Below are 18,198 nucleotides of genomic sequence, written 5' to 3' on the forward strand. Positions count from 1 at the left end.
CATAGGAAGGCTTTGTACGTAAAGCTGCATTTGGAGAAATCGGCATCTGCGACTGCCAGAGCCTGACCACGAGAGGAGTCAGCGTGACGGATGCCCGAGGTGACGAGATCGCGCCCGTGGGTTCCGCCGCGGCCCCTCATCTGTGCCAGAGAGAAGGGAAACCGTGAGACGACTCACGGAGCGCTTTCGGCCACGGGATTCTGAGGCAGAGCCGGGTGCCTCACCCCCGCCTAGGCGCTTCTGACTGCTTGCGGCTGTGACAGACCCGGCAGACAGAGTCACTGCACCCAAAACCCGGCGGCCTCACCGGGCGGCCTGTCACACCGCCTACCCCTCCCGCCACCGCCGCCTCTCGCTGCTGAGTCACGCCGCCGCGGAGCGCCGCTCCCCTCGCCTCCCCCCACTCCCGCCCCCTCCCCAGCTCCCCGGGCGCCCCGACGGGGGCCGAGCCGCCGCCCCGTGGCTGCCGGTCCGCCCGCCGCCGCCGCCCCTTCCCTCCCCGCGCCGGCCGCGGCGCGGCCCTTCCCCCGCCGCACATGCCCAGAAGGGCGGGAGCCGCGGCGCGCTCGGGCGCTGCTGTGACAGCGGCGGCGCTTTCCCTTCCGCTGGGTGGGGGCTGCGCCGCCCCGCGCCCCCCCGGCCCGGCGGCAGCGGAGAGCCACCGTGCCGCGCACAGGCCGGCCGTCCGCCGAGCTCCTTCCCCGCCTCGCCCCGAGCCAGCCGCCGCGGGGCGGGAGGCGGCCATGTCGCTATTGTCTGCGCTGGTGCCCTTGCTCCGGGTGTACTGCATCGGCCTCCTCGTCATCCTGCACCAGCTGCGCCGCCACCTCCGCCCGCGCTGCCCCCCGGCCCCAGGTGAGCACCGCAGCCGGGGCCGCGGGGCGGGGCGGGGCGCCTGCGGGCCGGGGGAGGCTCCGGGCCGGAGAGCGGTAGCCCCCGCCGCCGAGAGGGGGAAAGTTTGCTGCGCCTCCCCCCACCCGCCCCGGGGAGGTGCGGCAGCGCCGGTGCCCTGGGGAACGCGGGGCCGAGACCTCGCGGCCCAGCCGGGGTGGGAGGGCGGCCGGACGGCCCGGCCAGGACAGGGCAGGACAGGACAGGACAGTCGCGACCTTGGCCGCAGTGGCGGGTCGCCCGGGCCGCGCCGCTTACCCCTGCAGCGGGGCAGGGGCTGAGACACCGCGGCGACCCGTGCCCGGCCGCCGCCACCGGGCTTCTCCCCCGCACCCCTCCGCGGGCCGGGCCGGGCCCACCGCGTCGCCCGAGGGCAGCGGCCCGGGGGGTGCCGGGGCTGGCGGGGCGCCCTCCCCGCCCCCGCTGCGCCGGGCCCCGCCCTCGCTGCCGCCGGCGGGCGGCGGGTCCCGGCCCTTACCGCCCCGTCCGGCCCCCAGGCCGCGGCCGCCCCGGACGCGGGGCGGGGCGGGGGCCGGGCCCGGGACGGGCGCCTGGCTGCACGCCGGCCTGACTGCGGCCTCGGGAGGCGGCGTGGGGGCTCCGCGGGCCGGGGGTCCCCGCTTCTTCTCTTCCTCTTTTTTTTTGCTTTCTGACGGTTTCGCCTCAGACCTCGGCTCAGAGCCGCGCGGGCGCAGCGTCCCTCAGCCCAGGTAGGTGCTTGGAAGGCGGGTAGCGGCGGGCAACCTCCCGCTGGGCTCCTGCCGCCGCCGCCCGCCGTGCCACCGGCCCCGGCCGGCCGCTGCCCCCGCGCCTCCGCCCGCCGGGGCGACTGGGACCGCCGGCCGGAGCCTCCCTGCCCCGGCCGCTGCGGGAGGGGAACATACCTCCGCTCTAAAAACTTGGTCTTTGATACCGGCTGTCACTCGCTGACAGCCTTTAAGCTGACAAGTGAATGACACTTGTAGTTTTCTCCAAGGAATTCAGATTAGTTATTTGTTGGAGAAGTTATGCTTTCACACTTTTCTGATTTGGGTCAGTAGCCTGTTTAACACTGACTAGAGGAAACTTTGAGTTTGCCAGAAAACAAAGATCTGAATTTCCTCTTTCCTCACATTACTCTTGAAGATTTTAAAATGCTTCTGAATTTATGAACTTTCAGCAAACTACGAGTCCGGATGGACCGCGTAGGGTGTCATCAGAGCTGAGCGTACAACTGCATGCAAGTCAGTGCCTTTAGCTTTGTCTGCTTAGCAGCAAGTGAGCCTTTGTGGCTCTGCCGGTAGTTTTAACCAGAGGAACGTTAAAAAAAAATATATATTGATAGGGCACACTGTTTTGGTAAGGAGATGAGGCAGATGAGGAAATTGTTTTAGAGAATATCTGAAGCACCGGGGAGGAGATGGGACAAGTACACCACACAGTAAGATAATATTTGTGCGTTTCATCACACGTGGCTTCCTTGGGTAGCATTTTGTCTCCTTTTTATTCATTCTTCTGTGATAGACTGTGATTCTCCTTTCTCATTCTCAAAAGACAGAGATAAACTCCCCAAACAAACAGGAGAACCCTGGTGACAAAAAGGGCAGATGTGCGTACAGTTTGAAGTCATCTGAGCATTTTTCTAGCATTAGTTTTTCTTGGCAGACTAAAACTGGGTATTGTGCCTAGGGTGTGTAACACTTTCCAAATCTTTTTTCGAACCACAGAGAAACAGCATGACGAAAATGTGACCCGAGTGTTTTGTTGCAGTCCGTTCTTAGCTGCTATTGAAAAAAAAAAAAAAAAATGTTGAATTTGGAAATGCCAGAGGAAGGCAGTGAAGATCCAACCTGGGAAATGTCAGCTGCCTGAGTAGGACCAGGGCAGATCTGACAGATGTGGAAAGTTTTCTTTCAGCCCTAACTCGGGGTGGTTTCTTCCAAGTACAAGTAGTTTCCTCCTCAGATAGTTGTTTGTGCGCAGTTGCCTCTTGGCAGTTACCTGCTGCCTTGCTTCGACTCGCTGTGTCCAGCCATTGCTTAAAAAAGTGAATCAGCTTGTCAATGGGAACTTTATTTACCCAGAATAACCTTGTTTCCATAATAACTAATAATAATAGCGACTGCACTGCAACAAAAAGTGAGCGTCGGTTAGAACATGCTTAATTAAAGCTTGGATCGGTAAAGTACGCTTACTGTGAGAAAACACCAAGTAACTTTTCCAGACAGTAATCTAGAAAGGTGCGTATGTTTAAAATTGTCTGTATCTTTTTCGAGGGGGTGTCCGTAATTCTCACAAGTACAGGCGTTTTATTGCCTTCCTGGGGAGAGCCTGGAGGGGGGAAGCTGGGCTGGGAAGGGCAGGGCAGGGTGGCGGAGTCAGCCCTGTCTCCAGTCCGGTCTGCTTGGCCCCAGTACCCTGTCAGAGTTCCCACCGTGGCAGTGGTGCAGCTCTCCTGTGGAAGATTTAAAACAGAGGGATGCCTGGGTGGCTCGTCCTTGAGCTCTGTGGGTGAGCGAAGGGGTCTGGTGTCAGTGTAGCCCTTCTGCCTCCGAATTTTCCAAGAGAAGTTTGCTTTCTTGCACTTACCAGGAAGAAGTCTTCAGGATTTCAATCCAAAGTAAACCAAATTAGTTTCGTTTTTCTTTTCTTTTTCTTTACGCTAACTTAGTCAGAGTTGCATGCTCTTGGCACGTGTGCTTTTGCATGGCTTTTAAAAGTGACCATCTTTCTGTCACATCCTACTGGGGTTCATCTAATTTTTCTAGGTGGGATTCAAGACAGGTCTTTTGGGGAAAGAGGGCAATTTGAGCTCTGAAATCTAGATTCAGTGCAAAAACTTGGTAATTGTTTTGAGTTGCAAACCGAAAAGATAGTAATATTCGCTGTTGAAGTGAGCCTCCTTGCCCCCCTCCTCTACAAAGTGGGGAAGCTGGTCTGAAATTCTGATCTTGAAGCTCAGGGAAGGGAAATACAGACTTGGGAGGATCAACGGGGTGCAGTCAGTAATTGCTTCACTAACTAAAATCAGCGTGCAGACGTAAAGGGGAATTTATGTTTAATTTACGTTAAAACATTTTTCCAAGTACTGATTGCAGAAACGGTATAACTGCCGATATATAGTGTAAACTGTGTTAGTGTTCAGTGGTCTAAACAATTAATAGTTTCATTAGAAATTACTGCTTGGATGAGAATTTTTTTACAGTGGTTAATCTTAACTGGAGAAAAAAAAAAAGCCCTGTGTGACTAAAGATCTTGATATAAACAGCTCTTTAAAAACAAAAATCTAATCAGTGGATTCATAAAAGACAAACTAATATTAATTGTGACACCAGGATATTAACACTGGAAATGTGGTCACTGAAAGTCATCCTACTGATAACAAAAGTGGTTCATATAATCATCATCATCATCTCTTGGTGTTTTAAAAGCTTGTCAGTGAATTTATTTGACATCTTCCTCCTGCATTTTCTCTTCTACTGTACTTATTTCATTGCAGTTTGGCAGGGGAAGACTAAATACTGAATGTTTTGTAGTTTTGAAGCTTTTGTAGTTAAATTTGTTACCTGTGATGTGTAGAAAACTGGCTCTGAAGAAGGTGGTAATGTGGCTGAAGTTCAGAAGACCTTAAAGCTGCCTCCTGTTCTTCTTAAAAGTGATTGAAATTTCATACGTATTTTTAATTTGCACCAATTTCTAGTTATTCAGTATCATCATTTGTACCGAGTTTCTTTACAGTTAATCATGAAATACTAATTTAAGGAACATGCATTTCTTAATTTCAATTCATGTATTGAGGTCTTTTACTTTATATGAGTAAAGCATAATGATAGACCGAGCGCTTCCTGCTCAAAGCTCTAGGAGCTCTAGATTGTAAAACATCCAGAGGCGGGGAGAGAAACGATCAGGTAGGAAAGATTGATGGCAGGCAAAAATAAAGTTGCATCTAACAGTTAATCCCTCTCCCCCCCCACCCCACACCTGAGAGAGTTATTTAGGTAGTTTCAGAAGTGAGGAAACACACGTTTTCTGGATGCCCCTGTGCTGAATGAGGCAAGGGTTGTACGACAACGATACCTCCCGTGTAATTAGAGAGGGTGCCATCGCTGTGCGTGCACAAGGGGGCAGAGCTAAGGTTGCAGGGTGGCTGCACACCCCACGTTTCCTCACATCCCCGTGCTGGGTTTCACAATCCGAGTGACTCCTGTACGGGTTTTGAACCTATTTTCTTCACCACTGGGGAAAACGAGCCCTGCCTGGTGCAAGGGTATCACCGCTGTCCTCCCCAACGCACCTTGTCGCTGGTGTTTCAGTATTTTGGCCCAAGGCCTGCCCTGGAGGGGGGAGTCGTGGGTTTGTGTTAGGAGAGTGAGAAGGGTCTGAGAGGTGTGCGGAGGCAGCGCAGCCCGCCCCAGGGAGAGCGGGGATGCAGTGCTAGGGCCAGGACCTGAGCCCTTCCTTCTCTCCTGTGGCAGCAGAGTCTGCTGCGAGGGCAGCAGAGGATCCTGTCTGCAGGCTCTTTAAAGCCTCAGCCCCGGTACCGGCTGGTGGTGGTGGCCAGCTGCATGGGGGAGGCAAGGAAAACAGCAGCTTCTCCAAAGATGTGCTCTGTTTCAGTGTGGGTGGGAATTCAAGGGAGAAAGGAAGAGGCATGTTTGTAGCCTGAAGGCTTCTGTCTGTGGAAGGGTTTTCAGCAAACCAAAGTGGCACTAGTTTTTGTGTTTTTTTTTTTTTATCATAAAAGAGAGCATTTCCATCAGCTGCTGTTGTAACAAGCTGTGGCACTTCCCAAATGCAATGAGGTGCTTCATTCCCAATGGATTTCATTCTGCAAGGTGCTGGTGTCTTCAGTTTGGCTCAGGGTTGAAGCTGCTCTAGTTTTTGCCAAGCCTAGACTATGAACACTGTTTCACTGAAAGGGGAAAAATTTACCTCCTCTTACAGAAAAATGAGAGGTGTGGGTTTTTTGGGACTTTTTTTTTTCATAGCGCCAGTTATGCTGTATAACACTTGAGGAGAGGCAGGGATGATTAGCAGTTTATATTCGAGCTATTATGACAGCTGAAATGTGGTTTACAGCATTATAATAAAGGCTGTTATGCTGGCGTATTCTTAACTGTGGCAACACCACTACTCTGTGCCACTATCGCCAAGTGTCAGATCCATCTCAAAATGATGGCAAAGCTGTAACATGCATAAGAATGAAGGGTGGGGTGAGTCTGTAATGCTCCCTTGCTCTAAAATAACTTGTATTTTATCAGTCTGCTGTGATGAACTTTTTATGATCCAAGGTGTGTCATATAATTTTAAATATTAAAGACGCATCAACTCTTTTATTACAGTGCCTTCCTTCTTGCTTTCAGGAACTGTCATGTAACTGCAAAGGAAACTATAAGATTTAATGAAATACCAGGAGCCTCTATACTTCCTTGAGACACTGTGTCATGGATTGGAATGGCAGGATCTAAAAGCAATAACAATCCATACTGATAGGACATATCTTGTCAATGCACAGTCTGATGCTATGGCAGGGTTACATCATTATACATTACACCACTTTGTCTTTCAAAATCATCAGTTTTTGTGGGATTGCATATCTTGGTGCTGTTGATATGCACGTCTTTGGAATTAGGCAGCATTACCACGTTGAATCAATAGTTTATCCTGGCAACTTAAAAGGCACTGAATGAATCACAGTAGAGGGCATGCTAGTAGTCAGAACGCTGCCCCCCTCAGGGGAAAAAAAAAAAAAGGTCTACACCTAGAAGTAAATCTTCAGAACAAATCTGGTAAAATGCTTGCCCTTCATCTCTCATTTTGCTTCTAAACCAACAGCTGTGTTTAAATAAATATGTTTAGTCTTGGTAAACCTGTCTTTGTTTTTTCATTCAAGAATTCAGAAAGTGCTGCAAAATACCAGCTATAGTTCAGAGAGAAAATATGTTTTCTCGGGACTGTTCATCAACAGCAGAAAGCACTCGGGAGAAGCTTGCACACATACTTTTTTTTTTTTTATATTCCCTTGCAGCGATATGAAAAAGTCAGATTGTTTCTTCCTCCCCCAACCAGCCAGTCTTACTGCCCGGAGATTTCTGGGCTTGGGCGCAGGTGCAGCTCCTGATGAGCAGAGGAGCAATGCCGTTGCTTTCAGGCTGGCTGTGGGGATGCTCCTGATGTTTCTCTCCTGCTCTCTTCCCCTGGATTTTTGTGGAGGAGGTTGTATCTGTGTTCAACTGATGGTTTCCTTCTCCTTCCCAGTTCTGGCCAGGCCCCTGGCGAAGGGCTTCTTGCTGTCACGGTGGCTCGGCTAGTGGTGTGGAAGAAATGGAGAAGCGCCAGCATGCAGTCAGGCCGTGCTGTGGCTTGGCTTTTTGGTGTAGCGAAATCAACTCCGGCGGGTGCCGGCACTGTGCACAGAGATGCCGTGGGCCTCAAGTAGTACTTGCATGTGACTGTTTGCACAAGAAGCGTTTTCCTGTGCAGATATTGAGGTATAGATTGCCAAGTCTTGCCTTATCGCCACGCTCATCTCTAGAGTGTCACCCCCTCCTGACTTCTGTAGCCTTTTGAAGAAAATACAGCAAAATTATTTTCCAGCTGCTGTGGATAATAACATTTATTAGTGCTTCCCTGTCTGCTTTTCCTGTAATTATAAGGCACTGTTATTCCAGGAACCACGATTGTGAACTAGTAGTTCAGGAGATGGCTTTGATTTTAGAAAGAGAAGGACAGGAAAGGTGTCAGACATGTATTGTTGATCTGCATGTAGGTTTAAACTCCTTTTCCTTTTATTTTAGTCAGAAAACATCTTTACATTTCAGAGGAGCAGATTAATGCCATACTTTGCATGACAGATTTTTTTATTATTTTTTTTTAAAGCAAATGCTGGAACAGTTAGATTGAGCTAACAAAGCTTCTTTCAAAATAAACAAACAATAAAACCTTTGCTCCTTCAGTATCAGATTTCAATTGAAATAAATGTTAACAGTGAAGTTCAGTAACTCTTAGGCAAGAGGATGTTGGTCTAGCCCTAACTATAACTTTAGAGGCAGGAAAATGCTATAGCAGATGACCTGTTTGTGTGACAGTAATCTATCAGCTCTGTGGTGGTGGTTACGCTGTCTCTACCCAGAATTATGTAATTCCAGAAACAAGATTTATGCAGGTCTTCTAGCTCAGTTTTGCAGCAGAAGGTGATATATTAAAACCCTTTATAATTTTTGACATTTCGATGGGCTTCTTGTAGGTCACACTTCCTGCAAATCTCATCTTTAAATTTGCAAATGTAATTAGTAAGGTAGGTTTCTTGATACGTTCGCAGAAATGCTGATTTCACATGGTTAAGTGTGGTCAAACTTGTGCTTTCTCATTGTATCTTTATCTTACTGCCTTTATCAGGTACTCATTAATGAGTGAAGGATCAAAAGGTGGGACGGTGGCCAAGAAGCAATGGAGAATAAAAGTTTAGAAGGTTCCCCATCAGACCTAAAGTTAGTGGCTCACCCGAGAGCAAAGAGTAAAGTGTGGAAGTACTTTGGGTTTGATACCAATGCAGAAGGATGCATATTACAGTGGAAGAAGATCTACTGCCGTATTTGCATGGCACAGATCGCCTATTCAGGAAACACGTCCAACCTTTCCTACCACCTTGAGAAAAATCACCCTGACGAATTCTGTGAATTTGTGAAAAGTAACACTGAGCAAATGAGAGAAGCCTTTGCCACCGCATTTTCCAAAATCAAGCCAGAGTCATCGCAGCAGGTTGTTCAGGATAGCCTCATCATGAAGACCTACCAGAACTACGAAAACAAAAAGCATCAGGAACTCACATCTGCAGTCATCAGCTTAATTTGTGAGGGAATGTATCCGGCCTCTATCGTTGATGAACCCACCTTCAAGGCCCTCTTGAGAACAGCGGACCCCAGGTATGAACTTCCGAGCCGGAAGTACTTCTGTACAAAAGCTATTCCCGAAAAGTACAATGCTATTAGAGAAATTGTGCTGAAAGAGCTCACAGAGGTTCTGTGGTGTGGCATATCCACGGACATGTGGAGGAGTGAAAACCAGAACAGGTCGTATGTAACCGTGGCAGTTCACTTTCTCAGCAGCAGTCCTGCCAACTGCCTGGCGGTGAACTCGCGGTGTTTAAAAACGTTTGAAGTACCGGAGGATAATACTGCAGAGACTATTACGCGAGTCCTTTATGAAACATTCATTGAGTGGGGGATCAATACAAAAGTCTTTGGTGCTACAACAGATTACAGTAAAGACATTGTGAAAGCTTGCTCTCTCCTAGATATTCCCGTACAGATGCCTTGTTTGGGGCACACTTTTAACGCAGGAATACAACAAGCTTTTCAGCTCCCTAAACTCTGCAGCCTTCTTGCCAGGTGCCGAAAACTGGTGGAGTATTTTCAGCAGTCTACGGTCGCGATGTACATGCTGAGCGAGAAGCAGAAGCAGCAGAATATTCTCCACTGCATGCTGGTAAGCGACCGTGTTTCCTGGTGGGGAAGCACGCTCGCTATGCTGCAGCGCCTCAAGGAGCAGCAGTTTGTCATTGCAGCTGTTCTTGTGGAGGACAGCAACAACCACCACCTCATGCTGGAAGCCAGTGAGTGGAATACAATCGAAGGGCTGGTGGAGCTGCTGCAGCCTTTCAAGCAGGTTGCAGAGATGATGTCTGCTTCAAAGTACCCGACGATAAGTATGGTGAAGCCACTTCTCCACATGCTTCTGAATACTACCCTGAACATCAAAGAGAACGATTTGAAAGAAATCAGCATGGCAAAGGAGGTGATTGCTAAAGAGTTGTCAACCACCTACCAGCACACGCCTGAGATAGACATGTTTCTCAACGTTGCAACTTTCTTGGATCCCCGCTACAAAAAACTGCCTTTTCTTTCAGCCTTTGAGCGGCAGCAGGTTGAAAACAGAGTGGTGGAAGAAGCAAAAAGCCTGCTGGAGAAAGTAAAAGAAAATACTTTTAGGACTGAAGAGAAATTCTTCACTGTTTCAGAAGAACCCCCTGTGAAAAAAATCATCATCTCCTCTACTCCTCCTCCTACCAGTGTCATCAACAACATGCTCGCAGAGATCTTTTGCCAGACGGGAGGTGTGGAAGACCAAGAGGAATGGCACGCTCAGATCGTTGAGGAGTTGAGCAACTTCAAGTCACAAAAGGTCCTCGGTTTGAACGAAGACCCGCTGAAGTGGTGGTCTGACAGACTAGCGCTGTTCCCAGTTTTACCAAAGGTTCTTCAAAAATACTGGTGTATTTTGGCCACAAGGGTCTTCCCTGAACGCCTTTTCGGTTCTTCTGCTAATGTTGTAAGTGCAAAGAGAAACCGGTTAGCCCCAGCTCATGTGGATGAGCAGATCTTTTTGTACGAAAACAGTCGGAATGGGTCCGAGGCAGAACCGGAGGACGAAGACGAAGGAGAGTGGGGTTTGGAACAGGAACAGATTTTTAATTTAAATGACTCGGTAAATGTAAACAACAATTTCTTTAATATCCGAGACAGTGGGTTTGTTTAACAGGACTGCTGTGGTACATTTAATAACAAAGAAAAAAAGGTGTTTGTCTTAAGTTACCAAAAATACTTCTGTTTTATGCTATGAATGCTGTAAATATTGAACAGTTGTAACAAACTTGATTTAGCTTCCATTGTCTATGTTTTTCCCACTGTCTTAAAACATGAATGACTTGTGATTAAACAGCACTGAAATGAATGAGGAAATAAATTCTACAAAGACCGTGATTTCTGACTGTGGCCCAGATTTCAGAAAGCACTTAGCCATGTGTTTCCTTTCCACTTGCTTCAGTGGGAGACAAACACATGCTTATGTGCTTTCTATCATAAAAGATATTTTCCTGAATTAGGACCCTGAGAAAGGGTGTTTTTGAGATTTATGCCTCCATTTGTAAATCCTGTGTGACTCAGGATGTTAGCTTTAAATTCTGGATTTTAAAACGTAATTTTTAAAATCCATAAATCCGAGCAGTGAATATTTTTAGAGTATATCGATGCTATGGAATGGAAAAAGATCTTGAGCCTGATTTTCTTTTTCACTACCTCATGTCTTAGGCTTGATCTATGCTAGAAAAGTTCACCTGGTATAATTCTGTCAGTTAGGGGACTGATGTATTATTATTTGAACTGATACTGTGCTGGTGTAGGCTGTAGTGTGGATGCACTTAGATAAGTTATGTTCCTTTCCAGTGTGGTGTAAATGGTATAAACACTTCTAAACTGGTGTTGCTGTGTCCACATTAGTCCGGTTTTACCATTTAACTGCAGCAGCTAAATGGCAAAACCTTTTTTTTTTTTTTTTTTTTTTTTTTTGTGTGTGTCTAAGCAAGCCCTGATTGTAGTCTCTTGTGCTTTTACAAAGTGGTACGGAAGTGCACGGGGTCAGGGCGGCGTTGTGTCACCTTCGCTTTGTGCTGATGTCATGGCTGATGCTGCATGGTGCAAAGCAGGCAAGGCATCGGGCCCCTCAGCAGCGGAGGAAGGGAGGGAAGGAGAGGGCAAGAAGACGTGTATGGGCAGTGGGTCTCACAGTCTGTCTATGTTATAAAATCCTTAACCTCTTAATTTAAATGGGGACTTTGCCCAGGGTAGGTAGAAAATTTTGTTGGTGAGAAAAGCGAAATAAAAAGCTTTAATATTATGTAAATATATTTAAAAGAAGGGGACCCCTCCATTTCCCCATGTGTATTTAGTGAGTCTTTAAGATTGTTTCTTATTATGTTAGCACTTAAAAAAATCATTTTTTTTCTTCTGTCTCTTCCGTATTCAGTTCCTAGAGTGGACTTCAGTCCTGTCCAGTCTAATGTTTGAGTACTATTTCCTATTAGTTGTTGTGTATTGTAATTGCTCCCTTGTGTCTCTACACCTAAGTGTTTTAAGCCTTTTGAGAACTTGGCAAACAAGAAACAAAGAAAAACAATCCAAACCCCCCCATCTCTTATGAAATACAGCAGGTCATAAATAAGATTGGAGTTCATGCTTGGCATGGAGTGGGATGGCAGCCAGCATTTTTCCCTGGGGTGCGGAGGAGGACTCTCGGCATTGTCTGGTTATAGTCAAGGTTTGCTTAGGGTTTTATGTTTGTTATTGGTGTCTCTCCCCCCACCCCAGCTTTAGTCTAGGACCTTTCTGGAAAGAGGTCTGTTGAAGACTGGCTGTTACAGTTCTGGAGGAAGAAGGTTGGGTTTTTTCATCATGGTGGTACCCATGGACATTTGGTTGTAGAAAGGGCCCAGCCGGAAGGAACATACAAAAATGAGAATTGCGATGGAATTGATCTATTGCCAGACTGCTTGTTTATATTTTGGTTAACTAGTTTTTGCAAGTTTGAGGCCTCTGTGTTCTTTGTAGGTGGCGGGAAGGGGCGGGTGGGTGGGTAGGAAGGATAGAGGTTAGAGTAAAGGAGCAGTGGAGTAAATAGTAGTCAACTACCTGACACGTTTAAGCCCTGGAAAAATGCAGTTAAGAGGTGATGTGGATATGTTTGGCAGTCAGTAAGCCTGGGTTTTCACTCTCCAACCCCCTGAAAATTAATTTGCACTTGTACAAAGTACACACACAGTGCATCCCATTGAATGTTGCCACTCTCCATGTCCACTGAAGAGGTGTATGTGATTGCCCAAGGTGCAAAACACGGGCTTGCCCTAAACTCAGGTATGTAGGCTATCTGTGAGGGAAGCAAAATCCAATTATGGAAGGGAACAAGATAAAGCAGGTCCTTTTTTGATGTTACCTGAGCTCCTGTGATGCCCCTGTCAAGAAGACCTCTTGCTTTTTAAGTCCATTGAGTGTCAGCTAGTGTCGGTTACATCCACTTGCACCACCTCTGCCTGCTACCTCCGCCTGCTACCACCACCGCTAGCCTTCGAGAAGCTGTGCAAATGCTAGCGCAAGGTGTGCGGATCCTCTCTTACACGAGCATAATTCAAAGCCACGCTCTGGCGACCAAGGCAGAGCCCAGAGCACCGCTCCCCGGGTCCGCATTCAGCCTACCCCTGTTGGCAGCATCCGTATCCTGTTTCCATCTTCGTCCTTCTAGGGCTAAACGTACGCAGTGACGCTTACAAGCAGTTTTACTGAGATCAGTGCAATGCACTACTCTCTTCTTTCCAGCTTCTTTTTATTTTTTGGTATCCAAAATAAAACTGTAGTTAGTTCAATTGATGTGTCTCAGCATTCTTTTAAAAAAAGGAGAAGAAAAAGAAAAAAAAAAAGAAAAAGAACAAAGCCATTGTTAATCCTACCCATTGTCTGTGAGATTTTTATTTAATGTTTTAAGCCTGGAATATTGTTAAATAAACCAGAAAAATAAGTTAGTTACTAGATTATTTGTCTGATGTGTGTTCATATCTGCAGCACTTTATGACTTTGAACTCTTCCGCAACAAGGGGAGGTTATATTCTAAGGTTTTGAAGCTATGCATTTATTTTCCTTTTGATCCTGTAAGTTATTTTAAAAAAATGCTGTACAAATCTTTTGATTAAAAAAAAAAATGAAGATGAAAAATGTCAGAAGTTTAGACGGTTTCTCTCACTTAAATACGTGTGGTGTTTTTCATTTAACGACATAATTTTCTGTTGTTTAGTTGGGTGGAGAACCAAAGTTGCAGAGCTGTTTTAAATATTGCTACAACGTGAATTAAACCGTGGTGTTATTGCCAAGGGTGGGCCCAGAACACATTTCCAAATTACGCTATTAAGTCAGATTTATGTTCATGTTTCTTGACAGCTAATTTGAATCCACAGCCTAATGTTTCCTTTTCTCTTCGGTACAGCTGAGACATCTTTTTGGAGGGGCGATAGAGGAACTTCAGCTTTTGAGTGCTTTCGTGCTGGAAAAGTGAATTTTTAAACAGGTTCTCAAAGAACGTATTTTATGTCAAAAGAAGAATTGCCTTTTTCCACCAGCTAAGTATTTCCAATGCAGGATTAAAATTCAGTGGGCCAGGCAAGGTGTCTTAGGGTTAACAACCTAACTAAAGGGAGTTTTGTGTGACTGACCAACCTTTGCACACATTTCGTCTCTCTGCCATCAAAGATTACCGTGAAGACAAAAACCTCAAACCAAACCGAAGTTGAAAAGGTGAATTTTTCCAGCAAACCGTGTCTGAGATGCCTTGGTTTAAATGAAGGGAATAAAATTCTGGATTATTTGTGGAAAGGACGTATTATTTTAAGTTTCTATTGCAGCAGTGTATTAGATTAATTTGGAGGGTTTTCTTTAATTAGTGTCATGGTGGTCTAATTAGCTTTACAGTAGCATTTGTATGCAGGCACGAATATTAAAAGCAAAAGAAACGATAATTAGTTATTTGTAATATTCTACAGGATTTCTGAAAATTTAAAAGTGATGTGTAGTTCCATGATCTTGTCCTTTTCGTATGATAGCTTAAAAAGAAGGGGTTGCCTGAGGACATCGTTTCTGAAGGAGGGGAAGCGTACGGATTTGAACACAGAAGTAGCATATTTTACATATTCCCTGACAACTGGGTAAAGTGAACTTTATGCTGGAAAAATTGCATTACGTCTCTGTACACCATACCCCTTTCGGTGTCTCCATTTCTGAGTGTCCTTCTCAGAGGATGTTGTCCTTCTGAAGGTCTGGTCATCCTGGTTCTGGTGGTGCGGTGCTATCTAGTCTAGGCTGTCTTTTTGGCTACGCTGAGAAGGCTCTTGCTTTGGCTACTGGTCTGTTACGTTTTGTGGGGTTTTTTTGGGTGTTTTTGTTTTTGTTTTTTTTTTTCCCTGCCAGGCCAAGACTATATGGTCTGCCTCACCATGTTTCCTCCAAATTACTAGTCTTCTGCTAAATTCAAGATGTGTTTTATTTTTAGGAGATGTAGGGAAATTACAGAAATTGGTTTTGCTTTTTTAATAACGTTATCGGTGCTGTCCAGAGAACTTAAAGATACAGTGTAATTTTACATCTGCCTTAAAAGCAGGAGTAAAGCATGTCTAATTACTTGATAATATTTACATCCCTACAGTTGCTGTATAATGCTCTCATTTTTACATACAAAAGCATTTCCTTTAGGTTGAACAATGAAAATAAATTAAATAGATTTTTTTTCTGCTTCTGCAGTCGTTTTCAGTGCCCCTGCAGTTGGGTTAAAATGCCACAAGGGAGTTGAGTTTACTATAAAAAAAAAACCAAACCAACCCAAAACACTCTGTCAGCTTACCTTGTGTTTTAAAAACTTTTTAGTGCTAAAAATTTGATTTATATCTTTTTAAAAATGCAAAGGCCGTTGCAGAAACTGTTTTCAAACAAGAGTCCCTGATACTCTGAAATGTTAATATTATGATTTTCGAGCATTTGTATTGACATTTCCACGCAGGGTGGTATTGATTTCCCTTGCTGCCAGAAAAAAAGGTCAGTGTTCACAAAAGTGATACTGCCATCTGCAATGCTTCAAAGCGGTGATCAGATGTATCTTTTTTTTTTTTTTAAGAGATATTGAAAAGACCATAACCTGCTGCACACCTGTGCTGGTTTCCATGCATTACAATTAGTATGTATTTCCAGTGACTTTAATTTGCAAAATCCTACTGTATCTGTCTTACACTCCTCTGTCCCTGCCTGGGGAGGGCTTGCTTCCCAGCATGTTTTTCTTCTCTTACAGAAAGACTGTTCTTTGAGAGGAGGTAAACTCGGTTTAAAATGAGTGTAAACTCGGTTTAAAATGAGTGTAAACTAGGTCCTTATTCCAGTCCACTGGGGCTACAGCACCTGTGCCATGCTGTGAAAAAGCAGAGCCGGCGAGGTACACGTTGCTCGGTTGGACCAAAATTGCCCACGTAAGGGGGAAGATGCTGGGGAATCGGGCTCGTCACAGCGAGGAAAGTACACTCGGAGTCAAAGGCATAATAAGCAGTAGTAGTCCTTATCGCACGTCGGGGTAGAAACAGGATCTCTGCTGCTCGGGTTGGTTGGGTTTTGAAGGTAAATATCTTGATGTGATACTAGTTTGTGCTGTGGGCTGAAGCTGTGCCTGGGAAATTTTGTGATTATTCAAGTGGTTACGCGTTTAATGCTGACGTAGAACAGAGTGTTTTGTGGCATTCAAATAAAGATTTTATATAGAGAGTAAAGCTACAGTTCCTATTTGATAGATATTTTGGGGATAACATTTACAGCGGTTTTACTGGTACAAATACCGTGGCCTGAGGTACACACGCATTCAGCAGTCAGAAGCAGTAGGGTAGTCCTGTTTTTAAGTACAGCAGAAACAGGAGGGGATACTTTTATTTGAAATAAATTTAGAAAGAAACGTTGTCTTCATTTTAATGCTCATAGGTAGAAGACTAATTAAAATGCATCCATAAATGTTTGTAATAGTCTAATAATTTATCTAGATATATCTGTAGAGAATTAATCCCTTTGGTTTACGTAGTACACTGAAAGTATGACTCTGTCCATAGCTGCATTTGCATGATATCATGTTCAACAGTGATTCCCCAAACAATACAGAAAAAGGTGATTTCTTTGATTGCATATAATTTTCTCAATATGTCATTGTCCCCAAATACTTGCAGTCAGGAATGAGAAATTCATCTTTTATTTCTCTGATGGATGTTGCTTTGCTTTGAAATTTGAGACAATTTGTGTCGCCGTGTCTATAAAGACACAGCGATTGAAAGGGTTTCGTTCTCCCCTTTTTTCTTTTTTTATGTGCTTTTTTTCTCATGAGTCATCAGTGAGGTTTACAGTGATAGGAATTTAGAGTCATAACAAGAAAGATGTCAAGGCAGCAGCAGGAAAGCTCATGCCAGAAACATCCCATCCCATCTCACGAGCGCTGTGCTCCAAGGGACACCTTCATCTTCTCAAATGTGGTTTTCTGATGCACATGTGAGAAAAACAAAGTGCTTTTGCAAACAACGCACAGTTCTGTTTTACGGGTGGTAGTCCAGTTTGCTGGGGGTTTGTGCTCTGGGATGCACGCAGGGGTTTGGCACCAAATTTAAGTTTCTTGAGCACACAGCAGAACTTAACACGAACAGAAGGACTTTAGTAACAGTTGAATCTGCAAAACTCAATTGCTTCATTGATGAGAACAAATAGGAAGTGGGTCCATCTAGGAAAACTAACTGCAATTCTAACAGGAGTCTGCAAGTGCTGTCTGAAATCCTGAAAGCATTGAAAAATACTCAATGACTAACCTTCTCGTAATCTGACATTTCAGAACTGTGTAAAGCAAGCGTTTTACACACTTTTAGTGTTTCCATGCTGCCGGCGGTGAGCTCTGTTAGCTTCCAAACCCTGCGCTCCCAAATGGTCAGGGAGGACTTTTCGGTAATACGAGAGCGGAGAAGAAGGGAAGAACAAGCCCTTACTGTAACCTGTCCTCTGGCATGTGGGAGCCTGGGCTGAAATGGCTGTTTCCGAATGATATTTTGACACAGCTTCTCTGATATACCACAGATACACATTCACATGCAATCCAAGAACTTGTCACTGATCATAAATCTGGCAGGTCCCAAGGGAGCGAGTGCTGTGGTGAGAAAGAGCCAGTCTGGTGCATGAGTGGAGCCTTCCGTGCGTGGTATGTATCTCGTCCTGTCCCTAATGCTAAGCCCTGTTTTATTTCCTACGCAGGTGGTATGTACGTTAGTGCTGGTCTTTGCTGCGTGATTCGCTGTGGGGCTCTTATGTTCAAAGCGGAAGAATAGGGGAATGTTACCTGCGTGCTTTCAAGACGTGGTGAAAGTAGGCAGAAGTTCACCTGCGCTGTATGTGGTTTGCTGGCTGGTTTGCATGAGCAGTAGGTTGAGGATGATATTTAGTTTACCCCACAGTGTTGCGAATGTGACTGGCATTGCTGCTAGGAGATTTCTGCGCGCCTGGTCAGAGAAATGAGGTGAGAAAAAAGCAACCTTGTGCACGTTGTATCTGAAGGTATGATGCAATCCCCAGGTGAATTTAAAGCGCTCACATGAACTAGTTCTTTTGTAGTCTTGCAAACAGACTAACCGCCTTGCTCGTGCCCTGCCCGCTCCACCCCACCTCCCCTTCATTATTTCTGCTGATGTTCACAAAGATTTCACAGTTCTTTTTTGGAGAGATAAACTCGCAGATAATATAAGTTGTTAAGAGCATTGCATATGCTTTTTGTGCCTTTTTTTGGCAATGCATATTAGAACTGATGGAAGATAAAATTATTTTTTTTTTACCCAGAGATGGGATCCACGCATGCCTAAAGTAGGTTGTCATACGCAAAGACTGGTAAACTCTTCCTGCAGCGAGGGGTTCAGCTCAGTCTGCAACGTCAGTCTGTTGGCTGCACTTCTGCCCT

General features: G+C 45.7%; 2 protein-coding genes across 3 annotated transcripts in view; both read left to right on the forward strand.

The window, feature by feature from the left end:
• Nucleotides 1-536: 536 nt before the first annotated feature.
• DHRSX (dehydrogenase/reductase X-linked) overlaps nucleotides 537-18,198 on the forward strand; it is a 176,953-nt gene continuing 159,291 nt past the window's right edge. Inside the window, exons 1-2 of one of the 2 annotated variants that reach the window (XM_054813290.1) lie at nucleotides 537-850; nucleotides 1,543-1,601. In XM_054813290.1, coding sequence (XP_054669265.1) covers nucleotides 537-850; nucleotides 1,543-1,601 — 373 coding nt within the window. Of the gene's footprint in view, nucleotides 856-1,542; nucleotides 1,602-18,198 lie in introns of both variants that reach the window. The other variant, XM_054813283.1, reaches the window with a different exon arrangement.
• ZBED1 (zinc finger BED-type containing 1) lies at nucleotides 719-11,128 on the forward strand. The gene is made up of 2 exons (XM_054813215.1): nucleotides 719-855; nucleotides 8,269-11,128. The coding sequence occupies exon 2, from the start codon at nucleotides 8,320-8,322 to the stop codon at nucleotides 10,405-10,407; it is 2,088 nt and encodes a 695-aa protein (XP_054669190.1). The 5' UTR covers nucleotides 719-855; nucleotides 8,269-8,319; the 3' UTR covers nucleotides 10,408-11,128.

The sequence above is a fragment of the Grus americana genome, chromosome 1 (assembly GCF_028858705.1).
Source record: "Grus americana isolate bGruAme1 chromosome 1, bGruAme1.mat, whole genome shotgun sequence".
Taxonomy (NCBI): Eukaryota; Metazoa; Chordata; class Aves; order Gruiformes; family Gruidae; genus Grus; species Grus americana.